This window comes from Falco peregrinus, chromosome 6 (assembly GCF_023634155.1).
Source record: "Falco peregrinus isolate bFalPer1 chromosome 6, bFalPer1.pri, whole genome shotgun sequence".
Taxonomy (NCBI): Eukaryota; Metazoa; Chordata; class Aves; order Falconiformes; family Falconidae; genus Falco; species Falco peregrinus.
In genome coordinates, this window is record NC_073726.1 from 45,740,713 (window position 1) to 45,759,582 (window position 18,870).

Below are 18,870 nucleotides of genomic sequence, written 5' to 3' on the forward strand. Positions count from 1 at the left end.
GAAGAAAAGAGGCATTTAAAACATTTTAATGTTATCCATTGTCATTTGTCAATAACAGGCCACCACAGAAACACTTTGTGTTCATCATACTTCTGCTGCATGCAGTTCATGATAATGCAGGTTCAACTCCTACCACTGCACAACAGACCCTTCTGATGGTATTTTGAGCAGTACCGGTACACAAGTACTCAAACACCTTGTTTTCCAACTAAAAGTGCCTGCCAGAAGCCCCAGAAGGCTTACTACACAGCCGCCTCCAAAAAGGCCTGCAGTGCACAATCAACCTTAGCTCAACAAAATCACACTCATTCATCACTTTCTACCCTTCTGAACAAATACATACTCTTAGTTATATTTAATAAATGGTATTTTTGGTACACAAGTTCTAGTCTCTACGTTTCACTGAGGTGAAACGAGGTGGCACAGACAATACAGGGGATGCTAATGCATTGTACAGCAAACAAAGCCTTTCTTTTAAAGGCAAGCAAACATGTCATTTAATCAAGATTGGTGTTGCCACTTGAAACTTCACTTACAAATGGAATTCAAAACTTGATTCCCATAAGCAACAGGACACTGACAGAATCCACTACCTTGGTGAAGGAGCATTAACGATACCAGTAAGATCTGTAGTGTCAACATCTTTCAACAGCAACCACTGTCTGTCACAAAAGTGACTGAATCCTTAAGTTGCAGCTAACCACTGCTTATTCCTAGCTAATTCACCAGCACCCCAATGGTTAGAGCACATCACGCAGGAAACAGCATTACCCCAGGGGCTCTCAACTCAAACACTCTTCTTTAGTCACAATTAGAGCCAAAAGTTTCCAAGTAGCGTTCTGAAAGTGAGAAATTGTGTATGCTCAGAAACAGCTCAGAGCAACAAGCCCTTACTTAGCACCACAGGAGAAGGACTTTTGATTAGCCCAAAGCTCATTAGCAACATTCAAGAATCTCGGGAGTTATCTAGCAAACTAAAACCTGCATGACCTACAAACATATAAATACAACTGATTACAGAAAGCTTAAATCTGAGGTCCTTACCTAAAACCACACAACTAAGCAAGATACCATGAAAATTCAAGCTGAATCAAGCACTTTAAAATCTTGACATGGTCTTGTTTCTGAAGTATGCTTCAATAAGATCCAGTTAGCACCACAAGTAATGTTATGTATACTTTCCAGACCATAATCCCTGACAGCACGTTGCCCAGAAGCAACTGCCCAGAAGCTCTCCTCCCCACAGTCTTTATTCTGCAAGTTTTGCAGCAAACTTTAATTACAGCTTCCCTACTGAACAGGCCAGCAGGCAAATGCCACGAAGAGGCCATCAGTGGAGCACAAAGAAAGCTGCTCACAAAGCTTCCCACACTTCCACATATTTCTGTGCCTTTCACTACAGTCATTAACTCCACTTTCTGTGCCCAGCTACCAGCTTTTCCCTCTGTCAGTTCACTAGTAAACCCTTTTGCAAGTCCCACTTCATGACCTGACAAAACCATGTGGCAATTCTGACCTCTCTGCCCTTGCCTGTCACTTAACTGAAGCTCCATAATCCCTCATCCAGTCACTTCCCAAACCCAGTACGGACCATCCTCTATTGTGTTCGCCAAGTCTAACTTCCTAGGTACATCTCTCCAAGTCTCCCTTAATTTCCAGCCAGAACTGCTGCAAAAATCTGCAAGCTCCTGTATTTTCAAAAAAAAGCCCCTCAAAAAAATAACAAAAAGGTACATACTTAACATTTTCCAGTTTACTTCAGGAGTTACAGCAATTCACTTTTGCAAGATTAACAAAGCAAGTAATTTCCAGGTAAAAACAGTTTGCAAGTAACCACAAAACTGGCATAACTTCTTTGTGTGTATCTCCACACAACAGCACAGACAGATTTCTGCTTCATAGTATCAGAAAAATAAATTAATTTAGCTTAAAACTAACATTGTACAGAAAGGATTATGTTATTTGGGTGAAACACATGGGTAATTTAAGTAGGGGGAAGGGTAGAAGTTCTGGTTCTAAGTCATTATTGCAGATGTTAGAAGAGCCAAGTGCCAGAAAAGCCTGCCAAGTGCTATTCACCCTCACAAATGAGTATGTAATGCCGACTTGAAGAGAGCCTGACATGAGATTACAAAGCAAGTTATATGAAATCCTGCTCTGTCTCTAACCCTGGAGAATTTGAGATATTTAAATCAGGTATGCTATACTGTTTATGCGCTGCAACACTTTACACTAGCAGTGCCAGTGTTTCAGTGCAACATCTGAAGCCGCAGCATTCCTCTCACCTCCCCAGGGCCTGTGCTACTTACCACAGGCTGCAGGAATGCCTCCACACATTCATTAAGTCAACATCTATACAGAACACTTTTAGCTAGTGCATAATAACTCATACTAGGAAAAAGTCAAATAGTTTTATGGCTGAACTACATACTGATGAATTTCTGGAGGTAAACTCCTTTACAGAGGAAGAAAAATGACTGTCTGATTGGATTACCCAGTATCCAACATTTGGAACTAAAAAGAAGCAAAGCCAGAACTGTCCAAACAGCATTCCTATTAAATATAGATCTAAGGAGACCAGCTATTCTTTTCCAAATACTTACATATTTCACCATTAAATTGTCTTCCTATCTACCCTTTCATACAAGATATCACCCATAAAGCACTTCCTTTTGCAAACTGATATTGTAGATCTGTAAAAAAAAAAAATCTCATCTACAGAACATAAAAATTTATTGGCACATATACAAATGTGAAAACTAAGGGTTATCTAAGCTGTCTTTGCAAAAAGCAACAGTAATACTGATGCCCAATAACAACTAGCTGGCCCTTAAATTTTAAAAATACTTCAAGGATTCAAGACTCCAGGAGGAAAAGTAAATATTGACATTTTCAGACAAATTACATTTTAAGATCATGCTATGGAGCTCTTCATAAACAGAATCCTGGATCTGAGCTATGCCAATGATTATCAGACATACAGTAGCTCTTTCTTTCCCCCCTCCACCTCCCAGTTCATTGTGGTAGGACTGAAGAGCAGTGACACACCAATCTGAAACCTTGTATGAAAACTAGTTGAAAACACACTCAGTAATTTAAGTGTCACAAGCAAGACAATTGCCAACTTTAAGAAACTTGGAAAAAAAATACACACACAGGTTACATATCACATTTTAGTTCCTATTCTTATATATTTCTGTACATCAAACACACCCACCACACACTCTCAGGGGATGTTTCAGATTTAAAAAAAAATGCTTTGAACACAGTAAAAATCAGTTCACAATTACTTGAGTTAAAGGGAGGGAAGACACCCAAGAAAATGCCTCCAATATGATCAATGTGACACCCTACCTTTAGAGCTACCATAGCAGAGGAGTTACAAGTATGCTGCTTTATGTTTAACAAACATTGAAAAGTTAGGTATCCCCACAGATCACAGGCAAATCAGGTTTATTATATGTCCAAAACTTATTTTGGTACAAAACCTTTGCATAATTAACAAAAAAAATATTTTCTCTAAGCTCAAGTCCCAGTTTTTGGACCTAAAGAAACAGACAGAAGTCAGACAAAGGATCTGGGTGATGGGGCACAAAAGCCAGAAGGGAACATTATTGTGGCAGTGCAGGATGTCCACACACTCCACTGTTTCCAGGAGGGCAACCTCAGACATCCACAGCAAAGGAAAAAATGGAATATGACTAGTAGAGATAGTTGGAAGAAACAACTGCCAAGGTTTTTTCTTCAGCATGATCCCCAGAACTATCCTAGCTGAAGCAACAATGGCAATGCTTAGGAGCCATCATTTTGAGAAGCAGCAGTTCTCATCAGACTCATGGTATCAAGTTTTCATATCAAGCACATTATTGGAAAATATGTGTTATCATTATATCAGGCAGAAGTGTTTCTTTTTCTTTCCCATATTAATGTATTGAAAGGACTCAAAGTTTAGCAGTTTAAGTTCTGGATGTAGCAGTGAGACAGACCTCTCAAAAGGATGTTAGAAGTATTACATCTGTGCTCATTTTACTTTGTTACACCTCACTGAACTCCTGCTATACATTTCCTAGGTCTCAGTTCTGTCCTTGTTCTACCTTTTCCCAAAAGTTTTGCTACATGGCAAAATCAGCCAAATTTTACATCCACAGAACTGAAGTTGTGCCTTTACAGTTCTTAGTTTCTGATCTTGTGACACCCAAATTAGTTTAGCAGCCTGCTCAGTTGACAAGACTCATTCCCAACTTAGTGTCCAAAATATGTGCTTGGACAGTTCTGTTTGTTGCACGTGGAGACAGCTTGTGACAAGAAGGACAAGGAATTGCTTACCAAGTAGCCTCTAGAATAGGAAAACACTTATGGCCATGCTAGTCAAAGTGCTCAAATTAAGACTTTCTGAACAGCACTAGCAAGTAGAAGTAACCTAAAATTCATGAACGTTTTAGAACTAACAGTGGGTTCAGTAAGCAGCACACTCATGAATCCAGCCTGAACAGCTGAATGAGAAGATATACAAGTAAAGTATCCACTTCACCTCGTTATTTGTTCCTACCTCATGAGAAAAGCCATATACTCTTGACAGGCCAACAGAATTCTTCGTTGGGCCATAGCTTTCTATTACACCTCATCTAATGTGCCTGCAGGTTTGACTGAGCAAGGCAGCTTCCTTTGCAGCAGGGCCAGCAGCTGTGCAGCAGCAACCCAGTCACCCATCACCAGCCAAGGAGGCCAGCACCTCCAGAGCCACACAGCCAGTGGGCTCACCCTACAGCCACATTCTCTTCAAAGCAGAAAAGCCCCAAGCTTGGCAGCACTGGTATAGCATGGGGAAGCACCAGGATGCTGTGGCTGCAAGGCGCTCTAAGCAAGACATGTGAAGAGCGCTGGGGTCCTGACATCTTTTGTACTCCCAGCTGCACCCTCCTTCACCTCCCCCTGTCTGCCAAAGCCTGCATGCCAGCAAATCTGAGCCCAGCTAGAGGTGCTGATCCAGTGGAAAGCCCTCCTGCCAAAAAAGTGATGAGCTTTCAGCCAGATCAGCTTTTCCCAACTGTTCATCACAGAAGCTGTTACAAGGGAGCAGGGGGAAGCACATGGCCAGAGCTGGGTGAGCACCAGAGCTTGCCCAGCCTGGTGGGGGTCACGCTGGTCCCTAGACAATTATGTTCTGCTCTTCAGAGTTTCCCCATACACACATTCTCAAGACAATTGCTATTCTGAGTGTCCTGAATTGCTTTAACACATGTCACTGTAGCTGTACTTATTCCTATCCTACACAAACCCTGTATTTTTGCATAAAATCTGCAATTTGCAGTCTGCAGAGTGCTTTTGAGGTTTTGCATAAGGTATGTAAAAATATGGATAGCATTTTACAGAGGTAGTTAAAAAGCTAAACTTAAAACAGTTCTGCAAACAACAAATCCGCTTCATAGATTAACCAAAAGATTCTAACTTGCTAGTTGATTCAACACTTCGCAGCTAAATTTATTCTTGGACCTCTGTATCTCTAATAGTGAGCACCTCCCCATGGGTCCAGTCCCTCTCTACCTGGTCATTGTTTTGCTGAGGAACCCACAAAGAGACAAAGCACACTGATACAGACCACAGACCTCTATCTGCTGCACAATCACCTTTATGCTGCAATTACGATCCTGTGAATTGGCTGCTCAAAGAGCACTAGTAGCAATATTTATCAATATTAATTCAAACAGATCTTTGCAAGAATCATCATGAAAAACCTACGCAATCTCTAGAATTACAGTTGCACTTTTTTTTACTAGGTTACATTTTTCTGATTACATTGGTAAAAGAGGGAACCACATCATTTATGCTTGTTTAATATGACAACTACCCTCTGTAATTTCTCAGCCATCTTCAAAACTGGTGTTGTTCAATATACCTATTAAACACATTTTTAGAGGCATTGCTATTCAAGCCCCAGCAGTCTATTCAGCAGAACAGGATCTTTGCAGAAGCAAAACAAAGACACTTCCCTCTACATGCAAATACAATAAAACCCAACAATTTTCACTCTTAAGTGTGGTCATACTTGGTTTAAAATCTTAAGATACAAAAGCAGTGGATGTGGTCTAACACTGAACAGACAGGTAGCAGTAGCAGGACTGACATGACTCATCCTTCCTTCATGCTGCCAGGAAGCAAAGGCTTTTCGTCAAGGGGAAATTTTAAATACTACTTCTCAAAGCACATCCTAATTGCTCAGGTTGAGATAAAGCTACTATTTTATTTTAAAAAATTTAAACCCCCAACACAACAGTTTTTTTACAAGCAACCTCTGAGAGTATCATTAAAAAAAACCCAAAACCCACTTCCCAAGTAACTATGGAATTAAGCGATTTCCACATTATCCTGTCTTTGAAAGTGGGGAGCCCATTACCTCAGATTCTTATGAACATTGTTTACCATGGTTTTAGAATTTGATTGTCTTTGGAGATGCAACAACAGTTGCCTCACATTCAGGAAGAGCACACTTTCCTAGAAAAATACATATTGTTCTAGTATTTTACTTATTTTCAGCATCTTTCACTACGATTTTTCAATTAATTGGTGGAAAGAAGCTGTTCAGTCTTCGGATAATGAAATCATTCTTAAAAGCCTAACTTGTATGCAGAAGACAGACAAGTCTTTTGTCTTCTAATCCGATTTAAAAAAAAAGAAAAAAACAGTTTAAATTATTGCATTTAGCTTTCCAGTTTTTCGAGCAACTGGAAAATCTTTAACTTGAGATGTTTACTATTATCATTGACATTTTCTCAAGACAAATATAATGGCAAAATATGTGCTGTCACATATCTCCACCCTTATTTTACCTATTTAACCTGGCAAATGGCAGGAATAATCCCATTTGTTCAACACAGCTGAGCACTCAGAACTGTATCTGGCCCAATGAGAAGAATTTTGGCTTTTGGGTCTTGTTATTCGAAGAGGAAGAAAGGATATCACGAAGTAATATCATTTTGGCTTGTGTTATAATTAGCTCTTCAATTTTCTTCTGATATGGGTGGGTGGAGGAAAAGTAGTAAGTATAGCAACAGTAATGAACTCTGTACAAAACCAACACATGCTCTCTTACACTGAAACAGAAGAACAGGGATCTTCTATTTTCCACCTTAGGATTTCCTCTTTTTTTGTCCAAAGTTTTACAGACCAAAAAAAAAGGAAGGAAGCTGGGGGCAGGGGGCGAAGGTAGAGGAATAAGGAAGAGAGATAAGTGAAGAATGTTTAAGTTTCCACTATTAACCATGAATAACACAGCAGCTCTGCCAGCTGTTGTCCACTAAATTGTTTCAAAAATACGTGCTCAGATTTCTTATCATCACAGTAATAGGAGAGATAATGTTAACACCAGAAGGAGCAATTCTGTATCCCATGCAAAGGCAGAAACGCCAAGTCAAGCTCTATATCCTCGCTGCACTTAAAGACCTAGTACAGATGCCAGCAAAGGAACCACACAGCCTAGGAAAGAGGCTTATTCCTTCAAGTTACAAAGTATTAGCCAACTTCATTCCTTATAAATATTACCACTTAAAAAAATGTTAGTATTTACAACCCATGACCCATCTCTATACAGCCTAGTTTCAGGGAGCGGACCACACAGTTGTATCTATGCAGTCAAAAGTAACATTATGAACCACTGATGACATTTAGGTCTCCCATTGCTACTCCCCCCCCCCCCCCAAAAAAAGGCACTCCACTTAAAATACAAAATATTATTTTTCTGAGGAAAAGCTCTGTATAAAGATGGCTATTTGATTTTACAGATAGCATCTACAAAAGTGAATGCTACTTCATGTAAGTACAACTATTTCATACTTCTATAGTCTGACATATCTAAGCTTAAGGATCAAGCTGTTACCGACTGCTGTTTGTATAAAATACAATAATGAAACAGTACCATTTTTGCAGCTCACTTGCTTTTAACTTACGTAACAAAACATCAGAAGTACTGGTTTCCAAACCCCTCCCCCCCCCAGCTTCAATGCCTTGTACATACTTAGCTCACTATAGTACTCTGCAGAAAAGTTAAAATAAGGCTTCATGGAGTAATCATTTGCTTTCTGCACCGCAACCTGTAATTTTAAAGAGGTTCAAAACATGAAACCTTAAGTGGTCAATGATTTAAGATATCAAGAGAAAATGTTTTGTTTTAAAAATAATTAAATAGAATTCAGTAACTTTTATTGCAGAAGAGCCCCTATTGCACAGTTGGTGCTCACCTCTTACCCACAGCATACAGATTCCCGTAAACTCAATGCAAATTACTTTCAACAAATGTCAGTACACACCTTTATAGTTAAAGAGCTCATTCTGCATTTCTAAATACAACTCAGACATCATAAATTCAGTGCAAATAATAAAAATATATCAAGAAATCCCTAGCAATGGATTGGAAAGGGCACTCCATTTCAGCTCTTTATACAGCAGAGAAGAACAAGCTCATCATTTAGCTACTAATTGCTTAAGACTAGCCACTGCCTGCTTCTAGAGCCCTGAGAGGGAACACACACTTGAAATCCAGTAACACTGAAAGCAAAACTGAAATAAATTCCTTAAAAACCTTACTGTGAATTCTGTTAACTAACAACCCCATTTTGAGGTTTATTACCTCACCTACTATTTATGTTTTCTAAACACAACCTATAAAGAAAAAACCTCAATGTACGAGAGAGCTGAGTAAACAGACTTTACCCACTCTCAGTTGTAACAATTCCAGCTGTTACTATTTAAAAAATGTGAATCTGTAAAAAACAGATTGACTTGGTTGCTTAACTGGAGAAAGATGAGAAGTGTAATCAGTATCAGCAGGGTTTTTTTCCCTTATATTGGCTCATCTTTAAGAGCACATGAGCACATTTTTTGCCTCATCCCGTAAGACTGTGTTGGGTTTTTTAATCCTGCAAAACTGATTTGATTTTATCCTATTTTCTTACTCAAACCAAGAAAAATCAGCAAGCACAGGCATTACAAATTGCAAAATCCAAGCTTCTTTCTTTGTCCCTATAGCACAGGTGACTTTCAGAGTTGCACCGTTTGCAGCTCCTCCTATCCACCCTTGAGCATCTGGAAGTTAGATCAGCATTATTTTCAAACAAAATATTTCAGGTGCCCAGGAATGCAAAGTTGACAAGTTGTCATAGCATCTTTAAACTATATAACCGGGAACACGCATTCTGAATAACTAAAAACATGTGTTATGAAGAGAAACAGAACACAGCTAACAGTCTCTTGTCATTGTAAAGGTATGAAAAATACATTACTTTAAACATACAAAGGCAAGCTAGTGGCAAATCATTGTGGCTTTCAAGTGTCTTTAGTTATTCATCTTGCATTGCTTCTCCTAGCAAGCGAAGTTCCTAAATTGCATCTCTCACAAAGCTGTCAGACAAGGTGCTTTCAACAGTCTTGTGTGACGAAGGAAATTTGGGAGGCAGAATGGCTGACAAGAGAAATAGCATGGAAGAGAGGTGCTGTTCACTAAGGATACGTAAGCAGAAATAATCAGCTGATGAATACAGGATGGGAGAACAACTGTCTAGACAACAGTATTCTGGAAAAGGTCTGAAGGATTGATTAGCAGTTCCCAACTGAACATGAGTCAATGCTATTGCAAAAGGAACAAACATAACACCAGGAATGACAAGCAGACACACTGCCTAAAGCACACACTAAAAGATTCTCCTTCTTTACTCGATAAAGCTTTCCTGTCCAGTTTTGAACATAGATCAATTGGCCAAAGATAAGAAAACCATCATCTACAAAGAAAGGATGAAATAACTGGAGCTATCTCATACAAGGAAATTGAGACTGTCTTGGCAATTCTTCATATACACATAATACATGCAAGAGGAAAACTAAACACTAAGTTTAGTGCTAAACACTCTAGTAGTAAGATTGCTAAGCACTTACTACAGAAGTTGCAGATGCTCTGTCATCAGCAATCCTTCAGAAGTGACAGAGTTGCTTGGCCTTGAATAAGTAATACAGATTAAATCTCAAAACTTTTCCTATGTTTCTATTTATCATCTCCAAAACAAAAACATCAATCCCTTGTATTACACAGAGACACTTAAAACAAATTAAATGCATATGACATAACGGACATCTCCCTCCAGGTTAGTCTCCTGGCTTCCAAATCACTGGGAATGGGACAGTGGTCACCTCAAAGGCATTCTGCTCAGCTCCTCCCAAAAAGACAAATAGCAAGAAAATGAGAAAAAGCAGAACAAAAGGTTACTCAATGATGTAGTTACATGCTAAAAACCCCACAGCAACAAAAGAAATTCCAGACTGAAAGTGAAGCAAAACTTCTGCATTTCATCTGTTCTGTACAGAACCACAAAGGTAAGTCTGAAATGACTTTGAGGGGTTACCTAGTGTGTTCCCCTGTACCTTCACAGAATCAACTACAAGTCCAGTAACAAAAACACACCAAAAAAACAACCACACACAACACTCAGTCTCTCAAAACTAAAGAAATGAACGAACACATCTCCCAGGGGTGCAAACCCCCTGCTCAAAATGAATGTATTCAGCAACTAAGACAAGGCAAGTGTCACAAATGATTCAAGCAGTCAGAATGCTCTCCTCAGGATTTTACCTGATCCCGAGGCTCAAATTATGGACAACTTTATAGACCAAAACCTACACTGAGTTACACCCAGAAATGAACTGGAAACTATGGAATGAGGTAGATAACATGTTCACCTTGAACCAAGCTGTAAACATGAAACCCTGTTTTATTCTGAAGTTCTGTTCTGGGCTGCAGGCTAGGGAAGCAAAGAGATGTGTCAAAGCAGACACTCTTGCAGCAGTACAAGAAGTTGCTGATATCTGCATAGTACAAATAAAATAACCAATTATAGCTTCCTTGACAGGGAAGTCAGTGATACCATCACGTGATGTCTGAGCTCCCAGAAGCAAGCACAGATTACATTAGCCTATGCTAGATAACAACAACAAAAAAAAGCATCTTCCCTTTCAGCAGGGAGACCACATTCTCACCTTCCCTCCTTATATAACTTAAATCACCATTGTTCCACTACCTTTTGGCTAAATCTGATTCAGCTAGTAGCCACACCAGTCCAACACTGAGAATGGTGGCAAAAACCCCTCAATACAGCGAAAGAGGAAGAAAAACAGTGCCATCAGCATACAGCTAAGCATGAAATCACATTAGCCTTCAAAAAATCTTTCCCAGTAGCTCTAGACAGACAGTGAATAGGAGAGATGAGATCTCTGAAGGGCACTATGTAAGGAGGTGTTAAGGACAACCCAGAGCTGGTTAGTCCATTAGGAGATAAAGGCACGTAAAACATCACATGCATATTAAAGATTAGATTTTTGGAGGCAGCTGTTAAAAAAAACTTTTAAAATCTTGATTTAGTCTTAAGACAAACAAGTGTTGATAAAGTGGTGAAGTTAAGACTAGTCTTATGACCAAAATGACTTAAAAATCTCAACCTTCATATTCTGCATTCCAACAGAATACAGTCAGTTATTTTTTTTTTTTATTTTTTTTGTCCAGGAGCTGCAAGTTGAGATTATTCCATTTCTGTAACATACTGAAAGTTACTGCTTATGTAGAAGACCAGGAAAACACAGTCTTTATCCAACTGGCACCCTTAACTGATGTAAAAGCCTTCACGACAGTATGTCACGTGTCAAAAATATTCCTATAGAAAATGTGTAGGTATTTGCTATCTTGTGTAGCTAGAACTCAGAGTATTTCATAAACTAGGAGCGGGCTCCCATCACCCCAGTGAAGAGCAGGGAGCACTGGTACCTTGCCAAACTCATTCTCAGTGCTCCAATGGTACCTCACCTTCACCTACCTGCAGGTGGCTAGCCCCATGAACAGTTACAAGCTGCAACAAGAAAGCAAAGATCATCTTCCACCCATTTCTTAGCCCAATAAGCTCAACAATGCACTATGTTTTTCCTTGCCTCACCTCTAAACAGTTATTTAGACAGTATGACAGAAATTTTGGGTATAGCTTATTATTAGTGGCCACAGTCAGAAAAAAAGATACAAGCTGAATTCCATAGAAACATGAGGCAAGAGAAATGTAGAACAGAAAACAAGATTGAAGGCTGCATTTGTACTATTTGGAGATGGATGCAAGAAAGGCTGATGAAGTGTTTGTGTCAAACAAAACACATTATGTAAGAAGTCTAGCATGTTATTGACAGAGATACTGTTGGGCTACACAAACCAAGCTTGTTTACAGTAAAATCGGCTTGCAGTCAAAAAAAGTGATTATGGCACAAAGATAAAGATGTCTTAGCTATCTTGCAACAGGACTGCTATCGAGACTGGTCTGGCTGCAACTCAGAACAGGGCACAAGCCAATTGCTTTGGCTTTTGTCTCTGCAAGTCAGTACTGCTCTTGTGATCAACTAATACACCCCTGCCTTTTTTCCTCCTATAAACCTCAGCTTACAGCACAAAGTCATTTGATCCTTCCATTTCTCCATCAATAAAATAGGAGATGGCCACACTTCACACACCCTTGAGAAGGTAGATTTATGGCTTACCCACACTAAAAATAGCAAGCACTATTTAAACTTAGAGTTAAATTGGTGTATTTCACTGTATGGCATGACTTCAGGATGTGGAATACTACTCTGCTTATAAATTAGACAATGCATTCAGCAACCATTTTTAATTATTCTCCCTAATTAATCCTTCCATTCTAATCCAGAAAACACCTTCCTGAGAAATGCTGAGCAGCTTTGTGTTTAGCAGAAAAAGGTGAACCACCTATGTTCCAGAAAGCTTAACCGCACTTTTACAAATTCAGGTAAATCAAAGAAATCTGATGATACAACAGTATGCAGATCTGGTGAGATAAAAAGAAAGCCTTAATAGAGAGGACCAGTTTGTCTAACAGAACTTGTATCTTTACTCCAGACAGCAGCTACAAGAAAACTATGTAGTCCTGTGTTTTATTTATTACAGCCAAAGTTTCCAGTTTGCACCAACCAGTAAGTCACCTTTGAAAGCTACACTTAGCAGTTTGCTGCCTGCGGAGCTCCCACAGCTATGCAGTCTTAAATGACTCAGTTCAACAAAGGGTTTGGTTATTGTTCTAAACAGTATTGTTCTGTTAGGTTCCAAATTCACGTAAAACACACAGCATTTATGCGAGCCAACTCCATTTGTCACCTACCAGATTTAAATACTATTAACAGCAGAACAATCTTACCTCTCCTACCCCTACATCAGCATACTTTGTGCTAAATACTCCACATAACTGACTACTGGATCCTTCGTGCAATGCCATCGCTAGTTTGACATAACAGCTGTAGGCGTGATTCAAAACAAACGGAATTTCAAAGTGAAATACAGTGGCCTTCTGTTCTGAAAATAAAGATAAGAAAACCCAGACAAAGCAAACTCTCAGAACCAGGAATATCCCAATGCATATTTCACCTTTAACATCCTAAAGGATAATACAGAAAAGACAAATCTATAGCCTCAGAAGCAAAAACCACATAACTGTAGTACAAAGTTTGTAACATTAAGTAGTAACATTCTTCATTATGACAGTACCATCAACTAGGAAATGAACTGGAAGTGTGTCTGCCTATTAGTAAATGAACTCAGAGTAAAGCAACCTGCTCAGTAAAAAGAAATTAGGCAACAGTGGCTAGCAGGCAGAAGTTTAAAAATCTACAGAAGAGAAGACTATTACTTTTATTAACTACACCTCGAAGTGGGAATTGGTCAGGCTGTGCAAGTGAGCAACAGCCACCTGGTTACCAGCAACCCTTCTTCAGTGCAACCAGGTGGCTGTTGCCTGGTTATTCATCCATTTTGGCATGTCACAGTAGAAATGTGCAGCACACAGCATGTGCTACAAAACTCAGATTGAAAATGCAGATGAGGTCTGACGTTGATGCAAGCCCTGAGCTCTTTATACAAAGGATACATATGCTTTGTACAACTAATCGGGATTCTCAAAGGGGTTTTTATAATGCACCCATTTTCCCAGGGCAGATAAATACATCAGTATTAAAAAGAAACTGTTTGGAAACACAATAATCCCATCACTAAAAAAGAAAATATGTAAGCGGCTCTGCAGTGCAAAATCTAAGCTAGATCTACCAAATTCACTTTACATGAAGTTTAAAGAATTATATGGCAAGATACAAGTCTTTCTCCTACCTCCCCTACCACTGCTGTAAAGCACAATAGCTTATATGATAATTGGGTGTGAAGGCTTTGCAGACAGCACTCATCATGCTGTTAAGCAAGCACAGAGCATAAAACTATGTGCTATATATAAAATATATAATAAAAAAGCAGCCTGAGAGAAAAATAAAATTACTTTAGGCTGTTAGTATTTCAACATTTTGCAATGGTCATATGAACTACAATATCACTCCCATCCTAGGGGTATAGAGGACCCAATCTGAACAGTGGCTTTTTGTTACTATCTTGAATGGCCTTTGGAAGCCACCTCACAGAAAGCCATGGAATGAATTTAAGTAGGAACAATCATCTTTTTTTTGTGGCTATATTATATTTACACAAATAAAGAGGATCTTTGTAGAGAACTACAGGTTCTGGTTGATCCAAAGGAAGCCCACTACTGAGTAATCACAACTGTATCCCTTCAGCAGGCATAAGGGTTCAGTGTCACCAGCCCTGTTAAGTGCTGGAAGCAATCTGTATGCGAGTACCTGAAAAGGTTTACTAAACATAGAAAGTCTTATTTAAGGGATATCACTTAATTGTTTAGCAACCAGGAGGTAATTATTCAATTAAGGTGAACGGTGTTTGGCTGCTGGCTTTCAGTATTACAAGAGATGCTCCACAGAAATTTTTAGCTCATAAATCCAGAAGGGGAAAAAAAAACCCCAAAAAACCCCCACAAAAACAAACCAAAAACTCGCTTCAGTTGTGAAATAGCACACTATCCTCAAAAATAAAAACCCCAACAGCCAGACCTAGAGGAGTGCTGCAGCTAGAAATACTTGACTGCTAATATCCAGCATGCCATTGCCATTCCAGGGAGTTCCAGAGCGGTTTTTAAGCCTCTGCCCATCCTCCTAAAGAAAGGCGGGTGGCAGGACTAATCAATATCTTGCCACCCAGCTGTGGCCTGGCAAATAAAGAAGTCAAGAAAACAAATCCCACCGATGATCTCTATAATTTCGCATTCGGAGGCCAGCAACATCTGGGCTCAACTCCAGATGGGACGGAGCTCCCGCAGCTGCCCAGCGCACTGCCACACGCACACAAAGGAGGGCTCCGCGCTCCTCCTGCCTTTTCCGTCATGGGCACGACCCCGCGTTCAAATGCGGCGTAAACTCACACAAAGCTGCTTACTACGCTAGTAGGTCGGTATAGCAGTTCAGCTGCCTCTGTGTCAGAGCGGGCCATTGACCGGGACGAGCCCCCTTGAGCTCAGCAAGCGTTAGCCATTCTAGTAGGTGATGTCAAAAAAATGTAAAAATCACAGCGAGTCTCCCCGACCACTTCGTAAGGCAAACGAACGGGCTTCAGAGCCCTGCACCGGGCACAGATGAATAGATCGGCAAGGAAGCGCGGCTCCCACAAGCGGCACTTTGCCTGGTTTCCACTGAAGCAGCGACAAAACCCCCGACGCGCGAACAATGCCCGCGGCCCCGCTCCCGCGCCTCCCCGGGCGCCGCCGCCAACACCGTCTCTCCCAGCGAGCTTTTTTTAAGGCGGCTTTGTTCCCCGCGGAACACCGGCCCTTCCACCAGCGCCCGCCTCGGCGGCGGCGGACCGGCCCCATCCCCGGGCAGCAGCGGGCGCCGCCGCCGGCCTTTGTTGCGCCCCGAGGAAAGGGACCGCTCGCTCGCCCCCCGGCCCCGCCGGGACCCCCGGCCCCCGCCGCTCACACGGGCGGGGCGCTGCTCCCGCGGGAGGCGCCGGCCGCCAACACCGGCCCCGCGGGGCGAGCCCGCTCCGCCGCGGGATGCGCTCTCCGCCAGCAGCGTCGCTCCTCGCCCCCCGCGCCGCTCTCCCTCGCTCACTCACCCACGCCGTACTTCTCGTGCTCCGTGGGTATCCACATACTGGCGGCGGGCGCCCGTCACCCCCCCCACCGGCCGACAGCCCCTCCGCTAGGAGCGGCGGCGGCCGGCGAGCGCGTCCGCTGCCTGGCTGCTTCAGCCGCGGCTGCCCGACCCCAGCTGCGCGGGCATTGCTCGGGCGGGCGGGCGGACTGACTGACTGAGACGCGTTCACCGCCAGCCACTTATATGCCCCGTCCCGCTGCACGCCGGGGAACGTAGTGCCTCAGTGCGGCCGCGCCCCTCGTCGCCCGCGGCCGAGGGAGAGACTACGAGCCCCGGCTGGCCCCGCGCTCCCCGCCGGGGCGGGGCGGGGCGGGGCCGGGCCGGCTGCCGGAGGCCGCCTCACCCCGGGGCGGGCGGAGCGGCGCGGCGGCATGGCTGCGTCCCGCAGGGCCGGAGGGCCGCCGGCCCGCAGAGGTGAGTTCGCTGCGGGGGACCCTAACGGCCGGGCTTCGCGTGTCCTGGCTCGGGCGGCGGGACGGGGCTGCCGCCGCGGGGCGTGGGGAGCGGCGGACGCGTGTGGGACGGCCGGGAGCCCTCACGGCCCGGCGCGGCGGGGGCGCCGCCGGTCACCGGGCGGAGCGGGGGTTCCGCGGAGCGCGCCGAGCAGCCCCGTCCCCGCCTCCCGGTGTTCCAGGCCGTTCTTGTGGCCCTGCTGGCGCCGAGCCTTCTCTTAGCGAAGCCCCGCGTCTGGTGGCCGGAGCTGTGGGGACAGGGAGCGGTTTCAGCAGCGAGTTGTGCCGGGGAGAGGACGGGTGGCGGCAGCGTGCCAGGGGGCGGGACGTGCAGCTGGTGGTCGGGGTGGCTTTTGGCTTCCCACATAAACCCGGATCTCGGCACAGGCGTGCGGAGAGAGGGAGGGAAGCGGGGCGGTGTGCGGCGGGGGCACTGCCGGGCTGCCGGGGACGACCGCCGGGGATAAGTCGGGCACTGCAAGCAGCGGGAGCAGCAAGGTCTGCGTCCTCGCCGAGGGGCCTGTGTGCCTCTGCCCTTCTAGAAGCAGCTTAGCTGGAGCTCAGCGTAGGGAGGGTGCTGGACCGATCCTTGTGAGAAAAACCCGGGCGCTGTGACACGGGAGCAAGGGCTTGGTGTTACATCTTTTGGTCCTGCAGCAAGGCACAGGCAGCGGGGAGGAGGGAGAACTCGGGTGATACGGCGCTGCTCTGCAGGCCTCCCTGGGTGCAGGTTGTCTCTAGGGTGACTATGTCTGGCTTATAAAAAAGCGTTCTCCAATCAAACCAGCACCCTGAACTGCTAAAGAGGAATTTTATGGGATGATTCAGTTGGAGCTGGACACAAAAATAGAATTTAATGTTTTCATGTTTTAAGAGGGGAAAGTGGCTTAATTTTTTTTCATCTCAGGTTGGCTTTAAGCCTCTACTGAGAAGTTATGTTGAATTTTAAAGTTGCCAATAGTGTGAAGGACAGCAGAAGGAAGTCATCTGCAAGCAGGCAGTTTCAAATGGAGAGCTGGAGTGCACTTACTCCAGGTTTATCCTTCTAGTTGTCAAACTGTGGTACTGGGTGTTCTTGTAAGTGACTTTTGTGTTTTTCTCTAGCATGTACTCTGCTTCTGTTCATAAAAGTAATACAACTTCATTTATGCTAGTAGTTAAAGCACTACTCTTTATTTATGTGTTGCAGTGTGTTGGCTTGAGCCCCTCCTACATAAAAAGCCAGACCCTTCTAGAGCACTTCCACACTGGCGTAATTGCACCCAGAGGCAAAGCTGTGCAGTTTTAACTGTTGAAAAGGACGCACACTTTTGTCTGTGCAAGTCTTCTGCTGTATGAAATTGTTTCTAGGTCTGTGGAGTGCCAGAGAGGATGAGGTTACTCTGAGGTTTTTCCAGGTAATTCCTGTAAAGAGATTGGCACTGTGATGAAAAGAAAGGTTTGTTCCACTGGAGTTCAGAGGCCTATGTTGTTTTCCTATTGGTGAGCTCAAACGCTCATTGAAAGGATTAGTGAACTTCTGGAGTCTTTGCTCCCAAACTCGATTTGCATCCCCTGGCAGAGCCTTTGGAGTTTCTAGGTGACGAAATGTGTAAAAGTCACTATTGAAAATCAAAATAATAGGTCCCAGGCTAAATTAACTTCCACCTTGGCCTATAGACTTCTACGTACATCCAAGCTGTCCCTGTCTCCATAAGAGAGGGCTGCCAACATGCTGGCTGGGAGTCATGAAATTCTGCCACAGCCTTTTAACTGCTGTCTATCATGTTAATCGTGACTGAATTCAGCACGTTTGTATTAGGCTCAGAGCATGTCTTTCTTCTTCCCTTGAACAAAGACAATGCTACCCAATAGTTGAAATAGCCTTTTCAAAATTTTTCATTGAGAACCCAGTCGTTTATGGTAAAGAGATCTTCTACTATAAATCCCACAGTCTGTGGGCAAAAACTACTTCACCCTAATATTTATCATTTTCCTGCCTCTGACTGAAATTCTTATTCTTTCAGAGGTTTCATTGCTACAAAGCTATTTGCTCTAGCAACATCTTGTATTTGCAAGTGCACAGGAGGTGTGTCACTTCTTTGGAGACAGTATATAGGAAAAATTAAATGACGTGTTTTTTTACAGTCTTGCTGTTTCCTATTTACAGAAAAGCCTGTGCTTTTCTATTCTAATCTAGGGCTGTGTTGTTTTCTAGTTGGTTCCCTCCAGCAGCCTTCACCAAGTGGCTTTTAGTAAACATACCACTGTCCACAGTATGATTTGTTCAGTCTACATTAATTATGCTACATATCAACATTTCTTACAGCATCTGTCAATGGATTCTAACATTAGGTTTTTTCTACAA

General features: G+C 42.9%; 2 protein-coding genes across 7 annotated transcripts in view; one reads left to right on the plus strand and one right to left on the minus strand.

Annotated features, from left to right (window-relative positions):
* The window catches only part of DOCK4 (dedicator of cytokinesis 4), a 256,201-nt gene extending 239,892 nt beyond the window's left edge, over positions 1–16,309 (minus strand). For 2 of the 4 annotated variants that reach the window (XM_055807174.1, XM_055807171.1), the window contains exon 1: positions 16,031–16,308. In XM_055807174.1, coding sequence (XP_055663149.1) covers positions 16,031–16,067 — 37 coding nt within the window. In that variant the 5' untranslated portion in view covers positions 16,068–16,308. Of the gene's footprint in view, positions 1–16,030 lie in introns of all 4 variants that reach the window. The other 2 variants (XM_055807173.1, XM_055807172.1) reach the window with 2 other exon arrangements.
* A 51-nt stretch (positions 16,310–16,360) lies between these two features.
* ZNF277 (zinc finger protein 277) overlaps positions 16,361–18,870 on the plus strand; it is a 54,840-nt gene continuing 52,330 nt past the window's right edge. The window contains exons 1-2 of one of the 3 annotated variants that reach the window (XM_055807176.1): positions 16,426–16,485; positions 17,431–17,600. Coding sequence is in view for 1 of the 3 variants with exons in the window: in XM_055807175.1 (XP_055663150.1) it covers positions 16,443–16,485 (43 nt within the window). In the remaining 2 variants the exon portion in view is untranslated. Of the gene's footprint in view, positions 16,486–17,430; positions 17,601–17,899; positions 17,921–18,870 lie in introns of those variants that run through there. The other 2 variants (XM_055807175.1, XM_027793412.2) reach the window with 2 other exon arrangements.